At 43.1% G+C, this 25,304-nt stretch overlaps 2 protein-coding genes across 2 annotated transcripts; both read left to right on the top strand.

Moving 5' to 3' along the window:
- Positions 1–1,260: 1,260 nt before the first annotated feature.
- Positions 1,261–10,065, top strand: MFN2 (mitofusin 2; the record flags this gene model as incomplete). The annotated part of the gene is made up of 17 exons (XM_079545446.1): positions 1,261–1,435; positions 2,081–2,216; positions 2,560–2,722; positions 3,211–3,335; positions 3,648–3,756; positions 3,854–3,961; positions 4,367–4,520; positions 4,765–4,832; positions 5,004–5,125; positions 5,397–5,523; positions 5,795–5,899; positions 6,400–6,502; positions 7,028–7,248; positions 7,398–7,547; positions 8,440–8,636; positions 9,050–9,184; positions 9,996–10,065. The coding sequence occupies 17 exons, from the start codon at positions 1,261–1,263 to the stop codon at positions 10,063–10,065; spliced, it is 2,268 nt and encodes a 755-aa protein (XP_079401572.1).
- A 5,157-nt stretch (positions 10,066–15,222) lies between these two features.
- MIIP (migration and invasion inhibitory protein) lies at positions 15,223–22,947 on the top strand (the record flags this gene model as incomplete). The annotated part of the gene is given in 11 exon segments (XM_079545530.1): positions 15,223–15,390; positions 15,949–16,416; positions 16,701–16,803; positions 17,267–17,378; positions 17,556–17,614; positions 18,054–18,183; positions 18,519–18,615; positions 19,338–19,433; positions 19,435–19,446; positions 21,238–21,275; positions 22,845–22,947. Coding segments are annotated over 11 exon segments (1,386 nt in total).
- Positions 22,948–25,304: the final 2,357 nt, after the last annotated feature.

A 25,304-nucleotide genomic window follows, 5' to 3' on the forward strand; every position in this document is an offset into this window, starting at 1 on the left:
ACCCACGGGGCTGCGTTCTGAGGGTCTTTAGGCTCTCTTTAATGCTACACACCCACATGTGCCCAGGGGAGAAAAACAGTTGAAAATGGTAAAAATCCGTGCTAACCGAAACCCGTAATGCCTCATGCTATAACCAAATGAAGGGATTTCTTAGGGTAATGGTTGAGAAAGCATCGACGCGGTGTATGTATTTATTTAGCTTTTTTTTTTTTTTTTTCTTTTCTCCCCCACTTATTTCGTTGTGCTTTTCCTCTGCCCGACACTGTGATCGGAATCCGCGCGGAGCCGTTTCACAAACAGATTCCAACCGGGATGGGGGGGGGGAGGGGGAAAAAAATTCGCATTAAACTATTCCAAAACGCTCAGTGGCTGTGTTTCTTTAGCGGGGCCGTTCCTCGGTACTACAGCTCCCGAAGCGCCCCGGGGCACAGCACGCCCGCCCAGGGGGCGGTGCCGCGGATTAAGATGGCGGCGCTGCGGGAGCGGCTGTGAAGGTGAGCGTTGGCGCCAGGGATGAGTGTGGGGGTGGAGGGGCGCCGCTGCCCGTTCTGAGGTGCGGCCGCGCCGTGGGACGAGGCGCTTCCCGCCTTTTTTTTTTTTGGCGCGCGCCCGCCGCTCTGTGAGGCTCTGTGAGCTTGAGGCCTACGCGCTCCGTCCGCCTCTGTCGCAGGGAGGGCGAGTGGATTCGGCGTGGCGGAAAGAGCTGAGGGTGAAAACGGAGAAACGGAGGGAGCTGTTCGCGTTCCGGAGGGACTCGAGTTGACCATGTCCGGCTTGTGAGAGCGAAACACATCCTGAAAAGTAAGCGGGGCGGGAGGGAAGGATCCCTGGTGGGCTGTGCCGTGGAATTGAGGAGGTAAGGTGGGCTTTTTTCTTTCCAGATGTCTGAGCGTGAGAAATAAAGCATTTCCTGTCGAATGATCTCTAGGTTGTGTATTATGTAGTTTTCAGTCGGTGTCTGCTCATTAGGTGGCTGTCTCCCTGTGTCTCAGTGGAGACCCCACCTTTTTCCTTATATATTTTAGACGTGTATGTACTGTAATGATGTAGACAGTGGGATTGAGAGCACAATGCCAGGGATGGACTCTGGCAGCCTGAGCTGGTGGGGAGCACCCAGCCCATGGCAGGGGTTGGAACTGGGTGATCTCTGAGGTTCTTTCCAGCCCAATCATTCTATGATTGTATTGGACACTTGGTTGTGTGGCTGTCAGGCCTCAGTGAGCTCCCTTTTCCTTACTGATTTTTTTTCCCTGCAGCGCAATGTCCCTGTTGTTCACTCGTTCCAAATCAATAGTTGCAGTGAAGAAGGATAAAAGACACATGGCTGAGGTAAATGCTTCTCCACTCAAACATTTTGTCACTGCAAAGAAGAAAATCAATGGCATCTTTGAGCAGCTGGCTGCGTACATCAATGAGAGTTCCTCATTCCTGGAGGGTAAGCTGAGCTGAATGGTGCTTTGCCTGCACATGGTTCCCAAGGCACACACCAAAACCCTCATTTATTTATAAATACATCTGTCTTTATGTCTCAGTATTTGTATGAGGGACTGAAAATTATTTTATTGAATTTGTATTTCAAAGCTGACTTAAGTTGGTAAGTTATGAAACCCAGCTAGTTAGTGGACTACTTTCTGTTGTTGGACTACTTTCTGTTGTTTCTGTGTGTGTGTTGTGTACTATTTTTTTTAAATGAACCATTTAAGGCTCTTTTGGTTGTGTGCATATAATCCTTTCAGTATTCTTGCCTAGACACGTCATTGCCAGTGACGTGGAACATATACAGTAATTGGCTTTACAGCTTACGATGCAGAGAGAAGTTTTTTAAGGGTGCTGGAATGTTTGAAGTGTTGGATGCGTTCTGCTTAAAGCAGTCCTGAGGATAAGAATGGTTATTAGGTACAGGAAAGAGACTGGCAAATAAATGCTGGTGGGTGTAACTGCATGCTTCAGCATGACCTGTCTGAACTTTGGATACAGATAAGCATTTGGTTGTGTGTGTTAAATTGTGGGGAGATGTTTCACCTAGTACTGAGGCAGATCGCTTCAGGGATTCAGAGGCATGATGTATTTTGATTTTTAGAAACACACAAGAATGCAGAGCTTGATCCTGTCACCACAGAAGAGCAGGTACTGGAAGTCAAAGGCTACTTGTCAAAAGTCAGTGGCATTAGTGAGGTGCTGGCAAGGCGACACATGAAAGTGGCTTTTTTTGGAAGGTAAGTCACGTGCTTACATTGGCTACGCTCCCTACTTGGTAGAGAAACTTGCATCTTTAGGATCATAGCCAGTAAAAAGTATTTATAGAAGCATTAGTGCTCCAGCTTCTGCATGCAACGTGTGGCAGATGTCCCTAGTGCCAGTACTTGTGTAAATGGGACTTAAATATTGTAGAACATTGACTATTTGGAAGAAGTTTTAAAAGAAAAAATGGATTTATTTTTTTTAAGTTGTTAATACTTCTGGAGCTGCTTTGATTTAGATGGCTTATTTTTTGTAACATCAAAAAAGTACCTAAATAGCTCAGGAGCCCAGCTATGCTATTCTTTAATCTTGCTTCAGGACAAGCAATGGAAAAAGCACTGTGATAAATGCCATGCTATGGGACAAAGTCCTTCCTTCAGGAATTGGGCACACCACTAATTGTTTCCTGCGTGTAGAAGGGACTGATGGTCATGAAGCTTTCCTACTTACTGAAGGCTCAGAGGAAAAGAAGAGTGTTAAGGTACAATTTCCTTAAGCATAAGGTATAGGAGAAGAGCTGTGTTCCAGTACCAGAAAAGGAAAATGAAAGCACTGTGAATAGACTTTTAACAGTTCAGGGTTATATTCATTGAATGGGCAGAGATTAACAGCAGGTTTTCAATGAGTGTAGGAAGGGAGGAGTGAAGCAAGCTATGGCATGAGACTTCATTGTATGTGGAAGATGATATGTTGTGATTGTGCTAATAGGGAGTTGGAATGATGCCTCAGGAAGTTCAGCTCTGGATGGCTGACCAAAGTTACAGCCTTCCTGATAGTTCCTCAGCCTTATTCTTATAGACGCTTTTTGGGTGGTTGTCTTCTGGCTGGGGAAACACGTGGTGTGGGAAAACTCTTGGGAGATAATTCCAAGTTGGGTTTTATCTTAAACTGTCTGTGACCAATTTTGGGGGGAGATAATTGTCTTAGCATATGGGAAATGTTATAGATACATAAAACTTTCATTTTCAGACAGTAAACCAGCTGGCTCATGCCCTCCATCAAGATGAGCTTCTGAATGCTGGCAGCCTAGTCAGCGTGATGTGGCCCAATTCCAAATGTCCTCTCTTAAAGGATGACCTGGTGCTCATGGACAGGTGACAATATCTGTCTTTTTCTCTTTACCACACATTTTTTTATATTCAAATACAAATTTAGCAGACGTCAATGAAAGTGACCTTGTTTTAATCTGAGACAGTGACCAAAGTCCTTTCCTGCAGTTAACAGCCACAGTTTATCTTGATTTGTCCTTTTTAGTTTGCAGTCTGCAAACTAAAACCTCAAAGCAGTGTGGCTCTAACACAGAAAATAATGCCCTGTACAGCTGAAACAAGTCTTGTACGAACTTTTTAAAACATGTTTTTGAAATTTCACCAGAATAACGTTGTTTCTTCTCTTTCTGCTCTTAGCCCTGGCATTGATGTAACCACAGAGCTGGACAGTTGGATCGACAAGTTCTGTCTAGATGCTGATGTATTTGTTCTGGTGGCAAATTCAGAATCAACGTTGATGCAAACTGTATGTTCAAGTTCACTTGATAGTGGGCAGTGAATTTGGCTGGAAGTTGAAACGTGTTGACAAATTAATTTAAGAGATTGTGTTCCATTTTGCACAGGAGAAACAGTTCTTTCACAAGGTGAACGAACGTCTGTCTCGACCCAATATATTTATTTTAAATAACCGCTGGGATGCATCTGCCTCTGAACCAGAGTACATGGAAGAGGTTTGTGATTTAAATGCCTTCTCTTTGCCTGGAGTCCATTATAGAAACCATTTTGACTCTTGTCCTTGTGTGTAGAACCATAAAGTGTTAGATATTATTGTTTTTTTTATTATTGTAGTGTGGAAACTAGAGGAAGTTTATTGTAGTGTGGAAACTAGAGGGGCTAGTGGTCACAGCATGGCTCTGGAGATTTCTAAAGTGGAAATAAGAACTTCACCGGGCAGTTTGTAAGTTAGGTGACTTGGATGACTTCTGGAAGATTTTATAGACTGCAAGGTAGTTTTCTTATTCTTTCATATTAGTAGCTTAGACCAGCAGAGGGCATCTGAGTGCCTGATCTGATTTTTGAGATGGAGCTTAAAGTGGCTGTAACTGCACGTGGAGGTGTTCCTGTTTGTCCCTCAGGTGCGTCGGCAGCACATGGAGCGCTGCACCAGTTTCCTGGTAGATGAGCTGGGTGTGGTGGATCGAGCACAGGCGGGGGATCGAATCTTCTTCGTGTCAGCAAAAGAAGTGCTGAATGCCAGGATTCAGAGGGCTCAAGGGATGCCAGAAGGAGGTGAGGAAAGCTAACAGAGCCTTTCTTATAGCAAAGGAAATAAGAGAATATCTTGTTTCACAAATAGGCAAAACTGAATTTATTAAAAATATCAAATTCTTAAGAGAGCAGACAAAATAAAAGAGAATGAATTGGCTACTTTTTTTGCATTGGCTTCAGGGTAAAGCAGGAGTATATCCTAATGTCCAACATCTGAATGCTTTCTGAAAACCTAATTGGTTGTTTTTTACCTTCCTACTCTCAGGTGGAGCATTGGCAGATGGTTTTCAAGTGAGAATGTTTGAGTTTCAAAACTTTGAGAGAAGATTTGAGGTGAGTGTTAAGTGTTGTAGCATTCCATTTGGTCCTGAGGCCTCCCAGCTTACTCCTGAAAGGCTGGGGAGTGGAGCTTATGTACATGGAGTGGCAGCACACTTAGGAAATAGACAAGCTGTGTTAGTGTATTTCTGCCTGCTGCTAATCTTGGCTGCCTGTTGTGTACAGGAATGTATCTCCCAGTCAGCAGTGAAAACAAAATTTGAGCAGCATACAGTGAGAGCAAAGCAGATCGCAGAGGATGTTCGTCTCATCATGGATTCAGTGCATGTTGCTGCCCAGGAACAGCGGTGAGGAGATGCTGATGCTCGGTGTTTTCATGACACAAGCTTGCACTTAGAGAGAAAATTAAAGAGTATGAGCATTTAAAATGCAAAGGAAAAATGTGGAAATATTGGGAGAGGAGCATCCTTTTTATCCTGTGTGCTGTGTGTATGCAATGCACTGTAGATATTGGTACACTTGGTTCTTGGGTTGGAAAATGTCTTTTGTCTGGAGTTCCAGGTGTTTGCAGATCAGAAATGTGCTTATCTGGCTTTGCCATGGATACCTTTTTTTCAGAGTTTACTGTCTGGAAATGCGAGAGGAACGACAGGAACGTTTGGGTTTTATTGACAAACAGCTGGAGCTCCTCACTCAAGACTACAAGCGGAAAATCAAACAGATCACAGAAGAAGTGGAGAGGCAGGTGAGGAGGGGCTGCAGAAAAAGAGAAGGGATTGAAAGAGCTGCCAGCGTGGTGGGAGAAATGCAAAGTGCTGACAGGTCTGAGTGGGTAGAAATGTGGGAGATACAGATGGGAAGAGAAGAAATGCTTTCAGAAGCAGGGTTTGTTGTTTGTTTGCTTTCCTTGAGGCAATAAAAGGAAAAGTGGAACACCTGGGGGTAACTTTCAGGGAGGCTCACAAGATGCTTTAAATGAGCAGTATGGTAACTTTGTCCTGTGGCTCCTTCTCCAGGTATCGAATGCAATGGCAGAAGAAATCAGGCGGCTTTCAGTGCTGGTAGATGAATACCAAGCAGATTTCCATCCTTCTCAAGTCGTTCTTAAAGTTTACAAGAACGTAAGTCGTGTTTGCTTCTTGTAGATTGCTAACAGCTTCTGAGCCGCCCTGTAATTAGTCAGCGGGCTCTGAGTCAGTAATTACACCTGCTCTTGGAGATACTTAACATTCCTCAACTAGGAAGAACTGAGTTTTTAATATTGCAAAGTGTCTTCTCTTAAATTTTGTTTTGCACTGGGATAGTTTCTGTGAAAAATTGTGTGTTAAAAAAGGAAGGAAGTTATGTTTAAAACTAACCTCAGCATTAAACAGATACATGTATGGTGTATTCCATTATGTACCTCAAACAAAACCTTTCCAGTCTACAGCATACTTGTGAGATTGCATGGTTTTTTCCTCTCCTCCACTGAAGGAAGGAGAAAAATGAAACTGATGTTAGAAGAGTGGGCAGATGGAATGCATGCTCTTGCTTTGGAAGCTTTTTTTAACTGGGAAGCTCTAGCACCTGCAACTTATGTCTTCCTTTTATTTAATCTCAGTAACCCTTCTCTGTTTGTCAGGAGCTCCATAAACACATTGAGGAAGGCCTGGGCCGTAACATGTCAGATCGTTGTTCCAATGCAATCACAGCTTCCCTGCAGACAATGCAGCAGGAAATGATAGGTCAGTTCTGCAGGCAATATTACCCTTCGTTCCTGTTACTGTAATGCAGAATAACTAGGTGGATGTTCGGGGTTTCTTATTCCTCTGATGGCTGTTTGCAGGTGGCATTGTCTTAGTTTCCATCATGATTAGTAGCACTTATATGTAGAGCATGAGTTATTCCTGCTTTTTCCACTCTGGCTAAACTTGTTCAGTGCGTTAGTAATGAATCTAATCAATCGGCTTAATCCTTTGTTAGTGAGAGAGAAGCACTTTTCGAATTGGCCTCCTGTTTTTCAAGCTGTTGATAAACTGTACACTATAGCTACCTTTAGAGATTTGGGAATGCCCATGGAAAGGCATCCTTCTGAATATGAATTGATTGCAATGCAACTTGCTTGGCTTCAGGAAATTCAAGATACTCGCAAAAACAACTGCAGAGGATGGAACAACCAGTATCCGTTCTGATTATGGAATGCAAGTCCAGTTAATTACTGTGAACTCAATTTCCTATTTTCTGAATGAGTTTATGTTCTGTTCTTGCAGATGGCTTAAAACCACTGCTCCCACTCTCCCTGCGAGGCCAGATAGACATGTTAATTCCCCGGCAGTGCTTCACACTCAGCTATGATCTGAACTGTGATAAGCTTTGTGCTGACTTCCAAGAAGACATAGAATTCCATTTCTCTCTTGGATGGACGATGCTGGTGAACAGATTTTTGGGACCAAAGAATGGCCGGCGGGCCTTGATGGGCTATAATGACCAGGTAAGGTAACTTAGTGGTCAGGGGTCAGTGGGTATTGGTAACTCCAGGGCCTGCTGAACAGTTTTTGCTGGGAAGGGCAACGTCTTGCATTCTTTTATTCTGTACTCTGTTTTTGTTTCCTTTGTTTTTCTCCATGCTTTTCTAATTAGATTCAACGCCCTTTAACACCAGCAAATCCCAGTCTGCCTCCTTTGCCTCAGGGTTCTATGACCCAGGAAGAACTCATGGTGTCGATGGTCACTGGACTGGCCTCGTTAACTTCCCGAACTTCCATGGGGATCATCGTGGTTGGTGGCGTGGTGGGTTGACAATCTGAGGAGCATCTAGATAAATAACCTCGGGGTGCTGGCGTCGAGTCACTGCAGAGACCTGTAGATATTTCCAGTTCACAGATAGCAAAACACTTTCTGTGTGCAAATAGAAGATAAAACGTCGAGCATAATTTTGCACAATAGTTACGTAGGGAACCAGAGGTTTTGTGAAGATAAAAGCCTTTCAAATTGTGTTACAAAATCTGGTATTCTCGTGAGAATAGAAGGAAAAACGTATTTTTCCTGTTGACTGTGGACTAGGAACTGAGGTTGAAGTTGAGATTTCTGCTTAGATCCTCTGATGATGCATACCTTCCTACCTGGAACAGGAGGAGAGCATTTAATTATAGATGCTTTAATTTATTTCATGTACAATCAGCACTGCCTACTTTTCTATCTTGTGGAAAAACAAGAGAATGTTGTCTCCCAAAACTGCAGAAGAAAAGAGTAATAGAGGTTTAACTCGAGTTATATAGTAACTAGTTTCTTTTCTACAAATAATACGAAGCTTCTCCAGTAAGTTCCTTACCTCTGTGCTTTCTCAGAGCGTGTTGAGGGTGGATGATTTGTCAAAAGGAAGATGGTTCCCTAAAAATGGTTTTTCCTTCAGAAACAAGAATTCTGTGAGCTAGGCCAACTTCATTTGTGCATGTAAAGATGACTTTAATGACCTGGAGAAGTTAACCTGCAGGTATTCTAAGTGTGTAGGCTGAACATTCGTAGCAAGCTGTCTGATCAGTGAAACTACTTGCAGGTCAGGGTTGTTGTTGGAGGTTTCTGGCTAACTCACATGTGCTTAAAGTACAGGTGCACCATTGCCAGGAGGCAGCATCACTTCTAATAGAGCTGTGTCATCTGTTTTCCCCTGTGCTTGTTTTAGGTTTGGAAGGCTGTGGGCTGGAGGCTGATTGCTCTCTCGTTTGGTCTTTACGGGCTGCTTTATGTGTATGAACGCCTCACCTGGACCACAAAAGCGAAGGAGAGAGCTTTCAAACGGCAGTTTGTAGAATATGCTGGAGAGAAACTGCAGCTTATTGTCAGCTATACAGGATCTAATTGCAGCCACCAAGTCCAACAGTAGGTTGCCTATATTTACCTAACATCTTTATCTGAATTCTCCTGTTTTGTTTTTTTTTTTTTTTTTTTAATTACTGTTTTTGGCTTTGTTTGTTTAGGGTGATATTGCTTCTTAAAGCAAGATATCTGCTCACTGAACTCAGGACTAAAAAATATAATAATACATGTGTTTTAAAGAGAATCTGTGGGTTACTTTGTTGGTTTTCTTAATAAACATGGTGTCCTATGTGGGTATTTCTAAAGCTCTAGTCTTAGTACTTCAGTCTCACATTTCTCTGACAGTTCTAACGTGTTCTTGTGCAGAAGGGAAAGTTGTTTGCATCTGAGTCAGTGTCATCACCACTCATCGAAGGCATTTATTCCTTGAACTCTGTGTTTCATTCCTACTTTACACTGTTCTTCCCGTTTCACAGAGAGCTTGCTGGAACGTTTGCTCAGTTATGTCAGCAAGTGGATGTTACACGGGAGAATCTTGAGCAGGAAATTTCTGCCATGAATAAGAAAATTGAAGTTTTGGATTCACTGCAGAGCAAAGCAAAATTGCTGAGGTGAGATTTTCTTACTACACAAACATCTGCATATAATTAGTTTTTGTGTGGTTGCTCCAAGATGCTCAGATGAGGGTGCACCTCTGAGGGCAGTCCTTCTTTCATCATAGTGTTTGATTTGCAGACATCAACATCTTTTTGTATTGTGTTCCTTTTTAACGTTACATGGAAAACAATTTTCTGCAATGTATTAAAATGTCTGGTAGAAATATCAAAACAATACTCTGCAGCCTCGGGTAGAAAGAAAAGACACTTAGATTATTGGGTGAGAAAGGATATTGAGGTGTTGGTGAGCAGTGCTTTTTGTTATTTTAACCTGTTAGAAGAAGGAGAGATGCTCAGCCCATGTACTCTGAACAGTCATTTTAAATCTTTTGTCTCATAAAAATCCCATTTCCTTCTTTCTTTCAGTTAGTACAAAATTACAGTTCTTGTCTGTTTACCAAAACAGTCCTCTACTCCTGCAAACTTTTCCAGGCAATTAGAAAATCATCTAAAAAGACTCATCCTTGCCATTGCACAGACTTGAGTCTGATGTTTGTCTTCACCCTGCAAAAGCTGTTGGGAATAATTTTTTTAACATACCTTACCCACACAAATAATAAGACCAGTTTAAAGCTGTGACCAAGATCTCACTATGAGCCTTGAAGCTGGGGATTATTGGCAGGATGGTGTTCCTGACCTGAAGGAGACAAGGACCCTTGGCATTCCTCTCCTTGCCTTGCTGTGGAGTAGTCTTATTCGTGTTTCTTTCAGATTGCCTTGGGAAGAATGATTTTATTCACCTAACAGAGACTTCTTGTCTTTCCAGGAATAAGGCGGGTTGGCTCGATAGTGAACTTAACATGTTCACACATCAGTACCTGCAGCAAAGCAGATAGTGTGGGAAGAGGAGAAAAACAACGCTGTTTCCCTTCAGTGCTCCTTCAGTTACTGCAGAGAATATGGTGGGTGATGGAATCCCTAAAGGGAATGAGCAAAAGGCTCCTGCCAGTTTCCAGTTGCTGTGTGAACAGTAGGATTCAGCATCCTTGTTTTGTGTCCCACCTTTCAACACTAGCTGTTGCAGCTCTTCTTTTCCTGCTTAGGAGAACAAGCTACGTTGGAAGGAATGTGTGCTTTGTACATTTACAGGGGGCTTCTAAAATCAAAATGAAGTACAGTAACAGTGAATTCTATAAACAAGTGTTCATCAGGTTAAAAGTTACTCTAACACATCGTTTTTTATGGAGTCGCTCATCTTACTACATGAAGGTGGAGCTTTTGGCTTCAAAGCCCCAAGTTTATGTATGTGACAAGCAGCTGTTTTTCTAAACAGCAATCTTATGCACACAGCTAGAACAGTTTCACAGCACTTTCGTAGCCTGTGCAAACCCATCTCCTAGCTTCTTCTGTTATTGTACAACATGGCAGAGATCTGCTGCACTGTTTATTTTCATGGACAGGTTTATTTTTGTCAGCACGTTTAAACCTGTGAACAAAACTTAGTTCTCTTCCAGAGCAAAAGGGACTAAGATTTTTGCTTTGGTACCTTTACTGTCTTCTGAGTTAATTTCTTCCTCTTCAGAGCTCTTCAGTAATGCAATCTGGCTCATTTCACATTGTAGGCAGCTAATTTGCAAAGCCATAGCAAGCTGCTATGAAGGAAGTGGTGATGATAATTAACAGTTTGTTGAAGAAGGAAATTAGGAATGAAAAGATGAATCAGTTGACAGGTTGCCTTGTGAGACAGGCTGATGAATGTGGGGTTTGGTAATTGCACAGCAGTGTTTCTGGAAGCAGGCCTTTGGAATTCCATTACCATTAGCTGGCCATGAGGGCAGCACAGGGATCACACGCTGTAAGAGATTTCACTTCACGTAGAGTTCCCATAGGATGATCCAAGTCCATGCAGTAATGAGATTTGTTTCTGTTAAAAGCGTGAGGATGATGATAGAGACCTATCCTTCCTATTTAATGCTGGGGTAAGAATGGGTTAAGTCATTTTTTTCTTTTCCCAGATGTCTTTTATTTACAAATAGATGAAATTAATTGAGTTTTGCCCTGAAACAATTCTTAATTTTGATTATGAGACTTGGGCATTGTGAGGACTGGAGCCTCTTCTTTCTGGAATTGATAGCAGAAGAATTCCCACTGATTTCAGTAGTAGCAGGATCAGGTTCCTGTGCTGTAAGACTTATTTTCCACTTGGTGGATATGTACTTTACCACATTTTGGGAATGATCTTTACATAGCCCACAAAATGTCTCTCCATAATCTAGAATTAATCCTGCATTTCTGGGGTTAGGGTCAACCTAAATCTGTTCAGAATCAAACATTGGAGAATATGAATTATCTGTGAGCAAGTGACAGCTGAATTTGGGAGTACTAAGGTGCTTCTTTTTTGTTCTATTATACAACAGTGAGATTTTCCATTTGAAAATGGAATCAGCTAGCCTTAGGATTCCTCATTCATGCTCAGGTATGAATATATGTGCCTGTGACACGTTCTCTGCTTCATGTGAGGTTCCAGAAAGAAGCTGCCTGACACTCAAGGAAAGAATAGTAAAGTGGCAGTAAGTACTTCAGGCTGTGTTAAGATTTGCAGTAAGACTTGAATTATCTTGGTTACGTTGGAGCTGGCAGACTCTCATTGTGACCCTGAAAGGCAAGAAGCATACGCAGCTTTCACTTTCAGAGGACAGCTTTGAATTCAGCCCAAACCAAGAAGCTATTTTCATCAGAGAGCACTTCATTGGCTGTGTTCAGTTTCCTCAGGGAGCCACCAGTACACAGTGTGGTTTGGATCAGAACTGAGAATGGCTGAGAGAGAAATGTGAGTCCTTGCCTTTGGTGTTGTGTTCTCTGGGCTTGTAGTGTTGAAGTATGCTGGAGCAGGTGGCACTGTGGGTTATTACTCTGAATTCACACAAAACCTACAGCAGAGCCCTTTGTCTCCAGGCTATTACGTACACATTTATAACACATTTATAACACATTTATAAGCAGTGTACAGTGCTGAGTTAAAACATGAAGCAGATCCCTGATAGAACAGGAAACTGCCAGTTCCAGGCAGAAGGAAATGATGCATTGGTCAGCAACTCTTGACTACCTGAAGTACCAACCTCGCCCTTGGAGGCGTGCTGCTAGATCTCAGCAGGCCTTAGAGGAAGTTGATCAGTGAGCTGATCTTCAGAGCTGGGGTCAGATTGGTGAAGGCAAAGAGATTGGTGTGTTCTCAGAACGCGGTGTCTTGGCAGTGCGTGTTTGTGGCGCTGCTCAGATGTTGGTGATGGAGGCGCTCTCACTGTAGTGCTAACAGATAGAACAGAGGAAAGAACTGCCTGGATTTTGTAAGAAGTAAAACTGCTAACATGGGAGATAATTGTTGTTCAAGTGCACCTGTAACCCTGTCAATAGCAGCTGGTTGATCTGGTCAGACTTCTAACAGAAAGACCAACACAGTACTTCTTTAATTCAGATTGGTGGAGGAATGAACACTATTAGCAAGGAGGTTATCTTCTGCTTTTCTTTAGAAATAATAAACTAATCCTGGGAATTTAGGTACTTCTAAAAGCAGTCTTCCCCAAGCTCTTATTTAAGGGCGACAGCTCAGTGCACTTTATCTTGTTGCTGCTATGTACCTTCATTGTGTTATGTTGATGGAGCTCTTCGAAATACTCTTACCAGTGAGTTTTCTCTCTGCTGTATTTAAGGTGATAAATTTGCATGAATTATTCCTGTATCAATGCTGTAAAAGCAGTGGAAACCAAAATAAAAATGAATTGGAAAAAGTATTTCTCCTGCTGTGTTCTGTGTATCTTGATTCAAAGTCTGCAAGTGTAAGTATGATGCATTTGGGCCATAGAATGGTTGGAGCTGGAAGGGACCCTAAAGGCCATCAGGTCCAACCCTGCACTGAGCAGGGACACCCACAGCTCCATCAGTGCTCACAGCCCCATCCCCTGACCTTGGGTGCCTGCACCTCCTCTCTGGGCACTCTGTGCAGTGCCTCACCTCCCTTCTTCCTTATATCCAACCTGAGTCTCCCCTCTTTTAGCAGGAATCCGTTTCCCCGTCCCATCTCCACACGCCCTGCTGAACAGTCTGTCCCCTTTTGCTTACAGCCCCTTTAGACACATGGGCTGCTCTCAGCTCTCCTGCAGCCTTCTCTCCTCCGTGCTGCACAGCCCCAGCTCTCAGCCTGTCCTCACGTTCCATCAGGGAGCATTGCTGTGGGCCTCCTCTCCATCTCTGCTGTACTGAGGACCCCTCATGTGGACACAGTGCTCCAGGTGAGTCCTCCAAAGAGTGACATGCTACTGCCGTGGGAAACTGCATACGTGGTAGTGACCTTTAATCTGTTTTCACAGTGAAAAAGAAGAGAGCGACGGTGCTGAATGATCTGAGGTTTTGACATTATGAAGATACACTAAAAATGTCAAGCCTGGCTCTGATTTCTTGAGAATATTCGAAGAAGTAACGTTCAGCAAATACTGCGTTAACAGACTGGCGGCGGTGAATCAGCATTCTCCGTTCCGGAAAAGGACGTTTCCAGCAAGAGGTTCTCACAGTTAGCTGCTTTCTCCCTTCCTTGCCGCTTGGGGCCGCCGGTCGCGCCCAGCAGAGCATCAGCCGGGCTCTGCCTCCGCCCCTGTTTTGTCTCCGCCGGGAGGCGGAGCCGCTGTCCCCGCGCATGCCCGGCGGCCGCTGCGCTGCGGGAACGGCGGAGGGCCCGGGGCTGCCCGGGGGAAGCCCGAAGCGAGGGCGGGGATCCCCGGCTGTGCGGCGCAGGTGGGCCCGGCAGCGTGGCGCGGGGAGGGTCAGAGCTCGCTGCTCCCACGCGGTGCTCTGCACGGGGCTGAGGGGGTTGTCGAGTCTACCGGGCTGGCCTCTTAAGAGGGAAGGGAAAGAAGCACCACCCCAGTTTGTGCTGCCCGGAACCGGGCCTGGGCAGCGCTGCGGAGCTGTTGCTGGAGATGCGGTTACTTCGTTCCCGAGGCGTAGCTCCCTTTCGCAAAGTGTTGTAACTACAGCGCTTTCACAAGCTTCAGCCTTAGGCTTGTGCTCGGCAGCTTCATGTTGGTTGTGCGAAGAATGGGTCTCGTCTGGTAAATCCCCTTCCAGAAAGTCCTGTGACTAATGTTAATTTCTGAGTATGGGCTTTCTAATGAGCAACAACGAGGGGATGCTGTTAGCTCTGTCCTAGGAATACCATGAGAACTTTTGTTTTGCTTAAATCATCTCAAAGAAACATAGTGTCTCAAGACAGATATTTCTGTAAGGCATCCAGTTGTGCACCCTTCTTGTAACTGGAACAAAAACGTGCTGTGGGTTTTTCAATTAACACTCCTTCCTTCCCAACCCTCCCCCCCTGTTGTACAGTGTGTGTGTTTGGTTCCTAATGTTGCCAAGGTAACAAAAACAAATCAGATGAACTTTAGGAAAAGGTTTAGGGACCCTTTAGAATGAGAGGTCATAGGGAAACATAGTTTTACAGGAGCCCCTGACTAATAGCTTTTGCCAAAGACAGAGCATTTTGAAGTCTTCCTGCCTGGGGACCATGGAGGACACTTTAGACTTTGTTTTGGCTGTACTAAAAGAGAAATACTCACTGTTTGTGTGTTGAGTGAGTGTCTAGGTATCATCAGACTGTGAATTCTGAAAATAAGTCTAAAGTGGATTCATGTATGATTGCTCTAGATATCTGAAACATCTTTCATCTGGTTTTCTGTGACATGTGACATTTCATGTTTACTGTTTTCCATGTCAGAGTTTCCTGCCTCTGGGTAGAAAATACTTGAGTACATGTGGGGGTCAGAGATGTATGCAGCGGTGCTGGTTCTTAGCATAAAGAGTTTTGAAGCTGGCTGATTTCTCAAAGATAATGTTCAAAGATCAAAACTCCCAACAAACCCTGTGACTTTTATGAAAAGTCATCTGAAAGTGTTATGTTGTTTGGTTTTGTTTTTTTTTTCTCCATGTCTGCTTCTTCAGTTCATACCTCCATTCATGCAGTTCACCCTTCCTCTGGCTTTATAGGAGGACACATCCATAGGATGGAGTCAGAGCACCTCAGGTTGCGTCAGGCCAACCAGGACCTTCTACAAAGGCTCAGAGTGAAGCAGGAAGAGATAAGAAGAAGTCTTCCCAGCAAGCCACTTCTTCCAGCATCTCTTTGTAATAGAGCAACTGCTGAAGCATCTGTCCCCTTGCCTAAGAGAGGGGTATGTGTTAGGTCTGTGCTGAAAGTGCTGAGTATCAAATGGGCCTCGTATGGTAGGTAGGCAGTAGCTCTGCCTGTAGGGCAGCATGATGGAGACACAAGAACGTGAAGCAGCTGGTGGAAAATGAAATATAGAACCCATCGAAACAGTAGCTAGACCTTTGTTGTTTGTCTTCTTGTCTCAGATGTGTTCTCAGTGCAAAGAGTTCAGAGATCAGCTGCCGCCTGACGAATGTGGGATTTTTAACATGAGATAGGAAGGATTATCATGAAACAAAATCCTTTTGTTTCTTCAGAGCACAAAGGCTGAAACTTTGGCAGTTTCTTGGCTTGGGAATGAGCTGCTTTTAGTTATAAATGAACCCCTTTTTTATCGTCTCCAAACACTTAATAGTGATCTCATGGGTAACATTAAGATTTTATGTTTTCCCAACAGAATTTTAAGGGGTGAGCAGACCAGGCTGAGAGGCTGATGCTTCTCTTGCTGAGTAAATTAGCCAATAAAGAATGCTTGTACTCTTAATGGTGCAATGTGGTAGTAGTGTCTTTATTCTTACAGAAGGAAAATCAAGTTGATCGTGTGTTCACACAGCATGATCCTGCAACCTTGGTGTCTGTGGAACCCAGAGCTTGCACAGCCAGAGCAGCCCTCTGTTCATCACTCAAACACAGCAGCAATGACAGAGGGGTGCAGCAACAAACGAGGATGCAGGAATCAGTTTTGCAATCCTGCTTTCCTGCTAAAGAGAAAAATCTTATACCTGTGTCTGCAGTCATTACATGTGAGAGAGAAACTTGTGGACTGGTTGGGGATAGCCATGCTCAAGGAAGTGCAGAGGAAGACTCCTTCCTTCTAGGACGTGAAAAGAGCAGAAGACAGACCACTCTTCCACATGGTTCCAGTGAGAAGAATGAGCTTAGGGGTCATTTGGACCCATCAGCAAGCAGAGTACAAAGTGGAGAGACCTCAAAGGAAGCCACAACACCTAAATCAATCCTGCTGACATCTCAGTCCAAAGGGTTGAAGGTAAGTGGTGAAACCAAAGACTTGCTTGTTTTCATAAGTCAGAATGATGGGGGGAGGAGTCAAGAGAATGCTACATGTAAAACATCAGTTCTATGAATTGAGAAGGCAGAGGGCTGGTTAGCAAATTGCTGTTAGAGCTATAGACAGATTTCAGCCTCAAATTAACCTGGTGCTGTCCTACTTAAATAACTGCTATTTATCTCCCTAGCTGTAGCTATGAATCTCATGCTAGATGTATAGGAGGTCTTCCTGATTTGTTTTGTTTTTTGTTTTTTTTTTCCCAGAAGGAAGCTGGTCATGTGACTTTTCAAGCTGAACCTGAAGAACACACTGTGCCTGCGAGTAGCTGGTCCGTGCGTCCATTCCTGGGCTACGACTGGATTGCAGGTGAATCTTAAACCTGAAGCAAAGCTCTCAGCATGATGTGGTAATATCAAGAGTTAAAACATGATTCACCCTCCGTTAGTATTGTAGTGTGGCAGAATTGCAGGCCTAGAGCCCGCAGAGCAGGGATCAGCAGAGGAGCTGAAGTTTTGTCAGCAGCCGTTCCTCACCCATGACAAATGTGAACTGTGCTTCACTGAAATAGTGAAGTGGCAACTGTGTGAGAATCCAAGCAGCGAATGGCAAAGGTTAGAGGGGTAGCAAGCAACCAAAAATGGATGGATGCATTGAGGAACCAAGGTCACAGCAGAAATCTCTGAGTTGATGTTATGATCTTGTCTTCTCCTTATCCTCTTTGGTTCTCCTTACCTTTAGCTTTCTTGATCATTTTGAATTGAGTCTTTCTTTGGTTGCTTCCTCAAATTCACTAAAACCTTGAACTTTTCTCTTTCCTTGACATTCTCAGGGCTTCTAGATACAAACTCTTCAGTGGAAGAAAAATCTGATCAATATTTTGCTGAGCTCCACGAGTTTCGACAGGCCAACAAAGAAGCATGTATCTCTGAGCAGCACATGGAGTAAGTGGGTACAGGGGGAAGGGCAGAAGCAGCAATGAATCCCTTTGAAGTTCTGAGTAGTGGGAAGGGGTGGCTCTGGAGACCTTTGTGTCCCATTCAGAAATGTATGCTTGGAAAAGGTAGGTTTGGAGGGCAGGCACTCCTGTCACTGACTGGTTTGCTTGTGTGTTTCTTTAGGACTGAGCCTCTGGAATGCATAATTCCTGAACAAGACTTGATAGCCAGTTCCCATAAATGTAAGACCAGATCTCTCATAAGTGTTTCTTCCTAACCCTGTTTCTGTGAGCAAACGACTGAGAATTCTTTACCTGTTATGCTGAGTGGGCCCTGCATTGCTTAAGAGGAGGAAGAGTGTGTTATTTGTAGCTGCGATTTCTAATCCATACTCAACTTCCTCCTCCAAAGAGAATCGAGCCTTCTAGGCACTGTCTCTAAATCAGTGTCAGGATTTTTTGTAACTTGCTGCAGTTCTCTTTTTTAATTGATGGGGTTGAGTTTTGGTTTTGCTTTTTAGGAACTTATTTGGAGCAGGAAATGTAAAAGATACTTTAGGGAAAGCACTGTTTCTATAGAAGGCACGTATTGCATGGAAGTAGAAGACAGCTGTATATTGCCAATGTTGAGGAACCTTCTGACACACTAAAAATACTGTCATGTTTCATTATTCTGTGGCAGGTGTTTACTGTTACCGATTAAACCGGCGCCTCTTTCCTGTCCCTATGGATTCAGATTCTGCCTGTCCTGTGTGTAAGGTCCCACGTACCCACCAGCCCCCAGAGACACTGGAAGAGCCAGCCTATGTCAGGTAGATGGCGATTGTTACTTTGCCATATGCAGATCTCAGGAGGCAATGGGTAGAAAAGAGTCCAAATGGTTCCACAGATGGTTGCTGTCAAGGCTGAGAGAAATCTCCTGCTTAAAATCTCCCTACTAATTTTTTCCATAAGCAGAAATAGTTTTGAAGGTGGTGAGAAATTATTTTTGTATTTGAATTTGGTCCAGAATCAGAATGTACTTTTTAAAGTGTCTAATGAGCTGCTTGCCTTTGTTCATTTTTGGGACTAGGTCATTGAATTGGATAAGGTATGTAAATTTGCTTTGCCTTGTGGAGCATGTGTGCAATTACTCCCCCTGTTGCAGGGTCAGCATTCCCAGGTCTACTCTTATGCCTGCCTACAAATACAAAGCTCACTGCAGGAAAAGCTTTGAACCAGCAGACAGCCTTGCATTACCTTTGGTAAGTTGATGCCTTCTTGCAGATACTGATTGCACAGCCCAGATTGGGCATGATCTCTGAATGATCTCTGGAGTGTGTGTGGTGGTGGGTGAGGTTCTGATCTGGGTTACTGACACAGCAAGAAAAGCTGTTTGTGCATGCTTCTGAGTTCACACCTTCATATAACTGGCATAAAATAAATAACTTATCTTCAGATGCGTTATGCTGAGGAAAAGAAAGTGCCATGTGTATACTGCTGGGACATCATTCAGCTGATCTGTTTCAAGCATCATGCCTGAGAGTGTTCTCTAATATCAGAGAGTTAACAGACAGGTTTCTATCAAGAATCCACATTGTGTAGGGATCAGGCCAAATTTGTAGTGGCAAGGTTGGATTTGAAACTGTTTTTGTAGAGCTGGTCCTGTATACCAGCTGCTAGAGAATGCTGCAAGAGGTATTGTAGCCTTGCCTTGTAGTGAAGAGGTAGGAAGAAGCTTGGTTTGAGGTTTGGTGAACAGGATGAGTCAGCTGAGACCAGTTGAAGGAGGTCAGGTGTTTGAGTTCGCAAAGTGGGAGATTAGTTCAGAAATAATTAGCCAGAGAAAGGTGGAAGTTTTGCTGCATTAGAAGAACCTTCTCTTTTCATATGAAACTCCTCAAGAAATTAATTAACCTGCCAATGCCTCCCTGTGGAGGCATACTTAGAAAACGCTGCCGTACTGCATTCTTCTATGTTCTCACAGCATTGCCTGGTTGGCTGGGAAAATACCATTCCTTCCAGTGATCCCACAGTCAGCAGTTTGGATCTGCAAGCTTCACTGAAAGAGAAACCTCACCATTCCCTCTCACCTGGTAAGGATAGCTTGTAAACAGTCGTGGAGATGTGAATTACATGTATAGGAAGTGTTGTTCTGACTCTCTGAAGAGTATGATAATCATCGATGGCTAAGCAAAAGAAAAAGCCTGGAATATTTTTCTCAAATCTCCAAAGAAAGGTTGTTCCCTGTGCTCTGTAAACTAGAATTAAAAAAAAAAAAAAAAAAAAAAAAAAAAAAAAAGGCAAATGGAACTGGATAATAGCAGTATGTAGACAAAAGCCTGTTCAGCTCCCCAAGTCTTCAGCAAAATAGGAGCAGTCCCTTATTTGGCATTATTTGATTAATGATGTCTTCGTTTCCAGAACCTGATGTCCAGAGTGTCAGGAGGAGCCAGAACTGACCAGCTTTTGAACCTGACCTCCTCAACACTCTTCAGATTAAGCAGTGCTTCTCAGCAGAGGGACCAAAACAAACATGGACACTGCAGAGCAGCTTCACTTGTAAATACTACTGCCTCAGCTGTGGACCACTGACTTGTTGGCCCTGGGGAAGGGATGGGGGCAGGGAGTGGAAACAAGTTAATTTGTTCAAAAATAAATCCTCCAACGAGGAGATTTTTCTTCTAATTTTTGTAGTCCCATATTTCTATGAGCAAGCAATCCACTTACTTCACTGTAAAAACTCATGGCTTTTCACTTTGCACATTTTGCAGCTACTTCTAAGCAGATGCAGGAGCTTTCCTACCTAAGGCTTTTAAAGAGATGTGGACTGGATAAGTAGAAGAACCACAGCAACAGATGTGTACAGGGTTCATCTGCCATTTCAGTTAAGCAAATCAGAAATGTAGCGTTATCTGAGAATGCTAGGGCAAGGAATTAGCTTATGGATGGCCTTGTTCAATGGGAAGCATACAGATATGCTTATTTTCAGACATGTGAAGCATAACAAATGCAAATCACTAATGCCTTAAACTTGAGATGCTCAACAGTGTAGTTAAAAAATCCAGTTTATCTTCAGTGTCTGTAGCTACATTACATTACATTACAGAGCCATTATAAACTTGGAAAAGCACATTTTATTACTCAAAAACCTAGAAAATGCCTTATGATATTTGCAAGTTACACTTACCTCTACTTTTCCAAAGTTATTAGAGGTTAGCAAAAAATCTTTGTGGAGAACAGTTTGAGAGCAAAAGCAATTTGTTCTGTATGGTTTGATTTGTTTGAACTTCGTGGTATGATCTTTCCTTATCTAAAAATGATAAAACAGACGTCATGCTTTGTCTCCAGTAATCCTGAAAGATAAATTCCTTTCTTAAGAATTCTGGAAGTTATTGTGTAATCTTGACTTGCAATTGCATTCATAAGCTTTAAATCAAGTTTATTGGTGAGAGCAAACTTCACAGAAAGCTTTGGGTTTGCACCAGTATTTTCAGCTTCCTGCTGTTCGGTGTTAATTAATTAATGTCCCCAATATTTATAAAACAAATGTATGATTAGACATTTTTAAGCAAGGGAGCAGTGTTGCAAGTGTATGAAGCCTTACTGTGTGACTGGAATGGAAAATGAATGGCCTGACTGACTAGTTTTGCTTTGGGTTGAATATTTAGGGTAAAGGGAAAGGAATTGATCACGTTCTTTCCTCTGAAGCACGATCCCAAGCTGTCTCTCCCTTTGCAATGTTTTTTCCTATGTTCGTACATGCTCTTTCAGGTGGAGCTTCCCAGAAGTACTCAGTCTTAAAGTCTATCTATTGAGATAGATAGAGGTAATAATCTGAGCTGTCCCATGTGCCCTTATTGCTAATAAAAATTTCACTTTCACAGGCGGGAGAGCTGCTTCTGGTTTCCATCTTCAAATACTGGTAACTTCAGTTCACTTCTTCCTTGGCTGAACTCTTTTGGAACAGAAAATGTGGTTTGCTTATTAACTTGGAGAATGACCTCATGGCTCTACATGTAGTTTTGTCTCCACATTTGTGCAGAATAAGTTTATATCATGATCCTTTTTGCACAAGGAATCCAGCATTACTCAAGTTTTCCGGAAGAGCTTAAGCAGTGCACATTTTATTGCTATTCCAAGCAGTTGGCTGTATCAATTTATAGTTGTATTTATAGTTGTTAGCATACAAACACAAATATTTTTTGTGGACAACTTGGTTTTGTCCTTTCATCTGCAATTCAAATCAGCAAAGGCTTTGTAATTGGAGCTTGGCTAATATTGTTGATATGTGGTCCAGAATTGAGATCTGATCGTGTGGTAGAGAGTAAACAATTCTTTTTTGTTTTGTTTTTGTTTTTAATCGGGACACCTGACTATGGATGTATCTGGTGGCCTCATATGCTAGTAAGAAGGTGGTTCATAGTCAAGTTTATCATAATGTTCACCTTTAAAAATAGAACCATACAAGAAAATGAGGCTTGCTCCCATTCTGTTTAATCCGCAGCTGAGCTAAATGAGTGTTTTCCCTTCATATGTGTTCTCACAATTGCTGTGCTGAGGGTATGTGCAAAGCATATGTGGCTGCTGATCGCATTCAAGATATCAAAGTTACAAATCCTAGTTTGCTTACTTTCAACAACAGTAATGCAGGGAATGACAGGTCATTTCTAGAAAGTGAGGTCAGACTTTCTGAGAACCAGGTTATTTATTTATTATTCTTTTAGCTTTGAATATGAGACTGAATCTCAATCCAAAAGATTAGCAGAGGAAGTTTTATCTGGCCCACAGTGATTATAAATAACTACAAGATGCAATTCTTGAACAGTGTGCTATGAGTAATCTGGGTGTGCATTAGCGAGTTAAAATATGTTAAGGTTTTGTACAGTATCTTTGTCCTGCAGTAAATGTTATTGCAAACCACAATGCTGTGCCTTTTCATGAAGGACAGTGGCTGAGAAGGCACCTGAGAGTAATTACAAAGGAAAACATCTATTTACAGGTTGAAAAATTGTAGTTATTTAGTGTTAATGGAGCTTCTGCACTTAGACTAGAGTCTGCAGCAGCCAGAGCTGTGATGAAGCCAGAGCTTCTAGGGGGAAGCTGAGGGAGGGATCAGTGCTTGGGATGTTGGGGCTGTGGTTAGGAGAATGTGAGGTTGACCAGGGCCGGATAAGCAAAAGTGAGACTGTGGGAATGTATATGGTAGGAAGTGGTAAGTGAGGTGTGGCAAGACATAGAGGGTGTAAAAGAGGGAGTGTGGAAAGAAGGGCTGGATTGCGAAAGCAGGAATGTAAGCTGCGATGTGGGGGGAGTTTTTTGCAGGTCAAAATGGTATGGTAAAGGATAGCATTCCCAGTGGGGTACCCCTATCTCCAGGATTATGTCCTTACCCACAAAGCTGTACAAATAATCTTGCAGGCACCCCATGGTAGCTTGTTTTCCGTTCCTAGGGGCAGTTGTGCTCTTATGTGTCCTCTAACTGTGGTTTAAGGAGTTTTGTCTTCATGCGTATTGATGAGCAGGAAAAGGAGCAACCTCACATGCCTGAAATGTACAGGAATCCCCAAGGAGAAGGAATTCTCTACAACAGTTGATGAGGAAGGATGTGTGGCTGATGGGGCCTGGCTTTGTTTGCATTTCCATTGCAATAGAGATGAGAGATGTTCAATGTTGATCAGGTAGGGGTGGGAAGAAAGTGCTCAAATGTATAGAGAGGTAGCAAACTATTCCCAAATAACTCCTGCAGTGAGGCATAAAATATCCTTTAGGGAGAAGGAAGAAGTCCTCCAGTCTGATGTGTGTGATATCAGTGGCAGAATTGGAGAGAACAGTATATGTAAGTGGCAAAATTGTGAGCAACAGAGTCGCTTCTGCTTCCACTGAAAGTTGGAGCAGCTCAGTGAGCCCTGATGTTCTTGGCTTGATCTGGAGCATGCTTGTTCTATCTGTGCAGAGGTATTTCAGTTGATGGCTTCCTACAGTGCCCATGTTCATTAGTTCTCTTGGCTTGAGGGATAACCGCCTGCTGCTTTGATGGTAAAGCTGGTGGTTGACTTCCCCTTTCTGTCTGTTCACAATCCTGATTCATGTGTTGGGAAACAGAGCTTTGCTTACTTAAACACGACACAGTAAATAAAGCATCTGTTATCTGTTGTAAAAGACAAGTGTTTCCTAGTAATGGTGTTTAACTGCCGTCAGTGTTGTTTGGTTTCTTTGCCTCCTCTGGGATTGCTGTCAGATTTGGTGATGTCTCCAGATCAGGTGTTTCTTGCTGACAGTACATTTCAGGAATCAATACTCAGTCTTGAATGAGTGTGGTGCTGATTTATTCATTCTGTTTAGTTATTAGCGTGTCAAGGAATGACATCTCAAGAACCCTCAGGTGAATCATTTGCTTGTGGTAAGAACTTGTTTTTTTTGAGTGATTTCCAAACTTTAATTTTTGGGGCTTTCATCTTTTTGGAACTTGGGTTTTCGTAGCCCAGAACTTGTTCAGATGTGATGCACTGAGAAGACACAGATGCGTTTTCTTCTTTTCTCTGTAAAAACCCTTGATTTCACAGATTTCCTGGGTAATGGCAGACCAATGCAAGGACTCAACTTTCCTCTTCTGATGGAGTATGGTGTTGGTTTCTGCAGAACAAGAACATGCTGCTAGGAAGAGGAAAATAAGACCATTGCATTTCAGTGTTCAGACATGTTTAAAGTGCTCTCGGGGGGAAAACAAACAAAACGACAGTGTGATCCTGAAAATAATCCTACTTGTTTCTTTTGCAAAAGTTATTTAACATTTCCCACATTTCTCTCCTTGGTTTCAGCAAAAGAAGACTCATTTCTGTTGGCGGATAAACTTTATAACTCTCAGCTTTTAGATGAAGAGAACCAGAATACCGAGAAAGGAATTGCTACCCAGTGCCCGCTCCTTTGTTTTAATGACACGGCCAACCTTTACCAAACATTTTCACTTTTGATTTTGAATTAAAATGCATATGAGTGGAAGCTTGGGCACTTTTCCAGTTTTGTTTTACTTCCTAGACGTATCCACAGATACGTATTCCAACAATACCAACAATTCCAACAATAAAAATTACCAATCAGTGAGGAATAGCACTCGTACAGGTAGTGTTTCATAAGGAAAACTTGGGCATGTCTTCTCATTATTTGGATTGAGTAACCTTCTTTTCCTTTCTGTGAGTAGCTGCTCTGAAAGTAATGCCTCCTATTTTATGATGTTGGCCCACGACATCAGGTGCAGATGTTGGTGGGGTGGCACTAGAGGTTGAATCTTCCACCAATATCCCATTATGTTTTGTTGTTGTGTGACAGATGGCAGCAGAGGGGCAGTCTGACAGAATGGCCTGGAGGTGTGTATGAAGCGAAGGTGTGGAATTTAATTCCTCCATGTGGAAAAAATGACAGCCGTTGACATTCGATGCTTTGAGCTGATAAAGACGGGCTGCGTGGGCAGCATTTTCCAAGCAGCGATGCCATCATAGCAGCTGTGAAACAGTGGATTACCTTTGCTGGTGGAGGCTCTCATTCATTGCTGGTGAAAATGCAATGGTGTTCATGGTGACTGTGTTGAAAAATAGTTTACTGAAACTGAGAATTTGCTCAAACTATCATAGAATGGCCTGGGTTGCAAAGAAGCACAGTGCTCATCCAGTTCCAACCCCCTGCTGTGTGCAGGTCACCAACCAGCAGCCCAGGCTGCCCAGAGCCACATCCAGCCTGGCCTTGAATGCCTGCAGGGATGGGGCATCCACAGCCTCCTTGGGCAACCTGTTCCAGTGCCTCACCACCCTCTGGGTGAAAAACTTCCTCCTAACATCCAACCTAAACCTCCCCTGTCTCAGTTTAAGACCATTCCCCCTTGTCCCATCACCATCCACCCTTACAAACAGCCGTTCCCCTCCTGTTTATACGCTCCCTTCAAGTACTGTAAGGCTGC

The sequence above is a fragment of the Tetrao urogallus genome, assembly GCF_951394365.1.
Source record: "Tetrao urogallus genome assembly, chromosome: 21".
NCBI classification, from domain to species: domain Eukaryota; kingdom Metazoa; phylum Chordata; class Aves; order Galliformes; family Phasianidae; genus Tetrao; species Tetrao urogallus.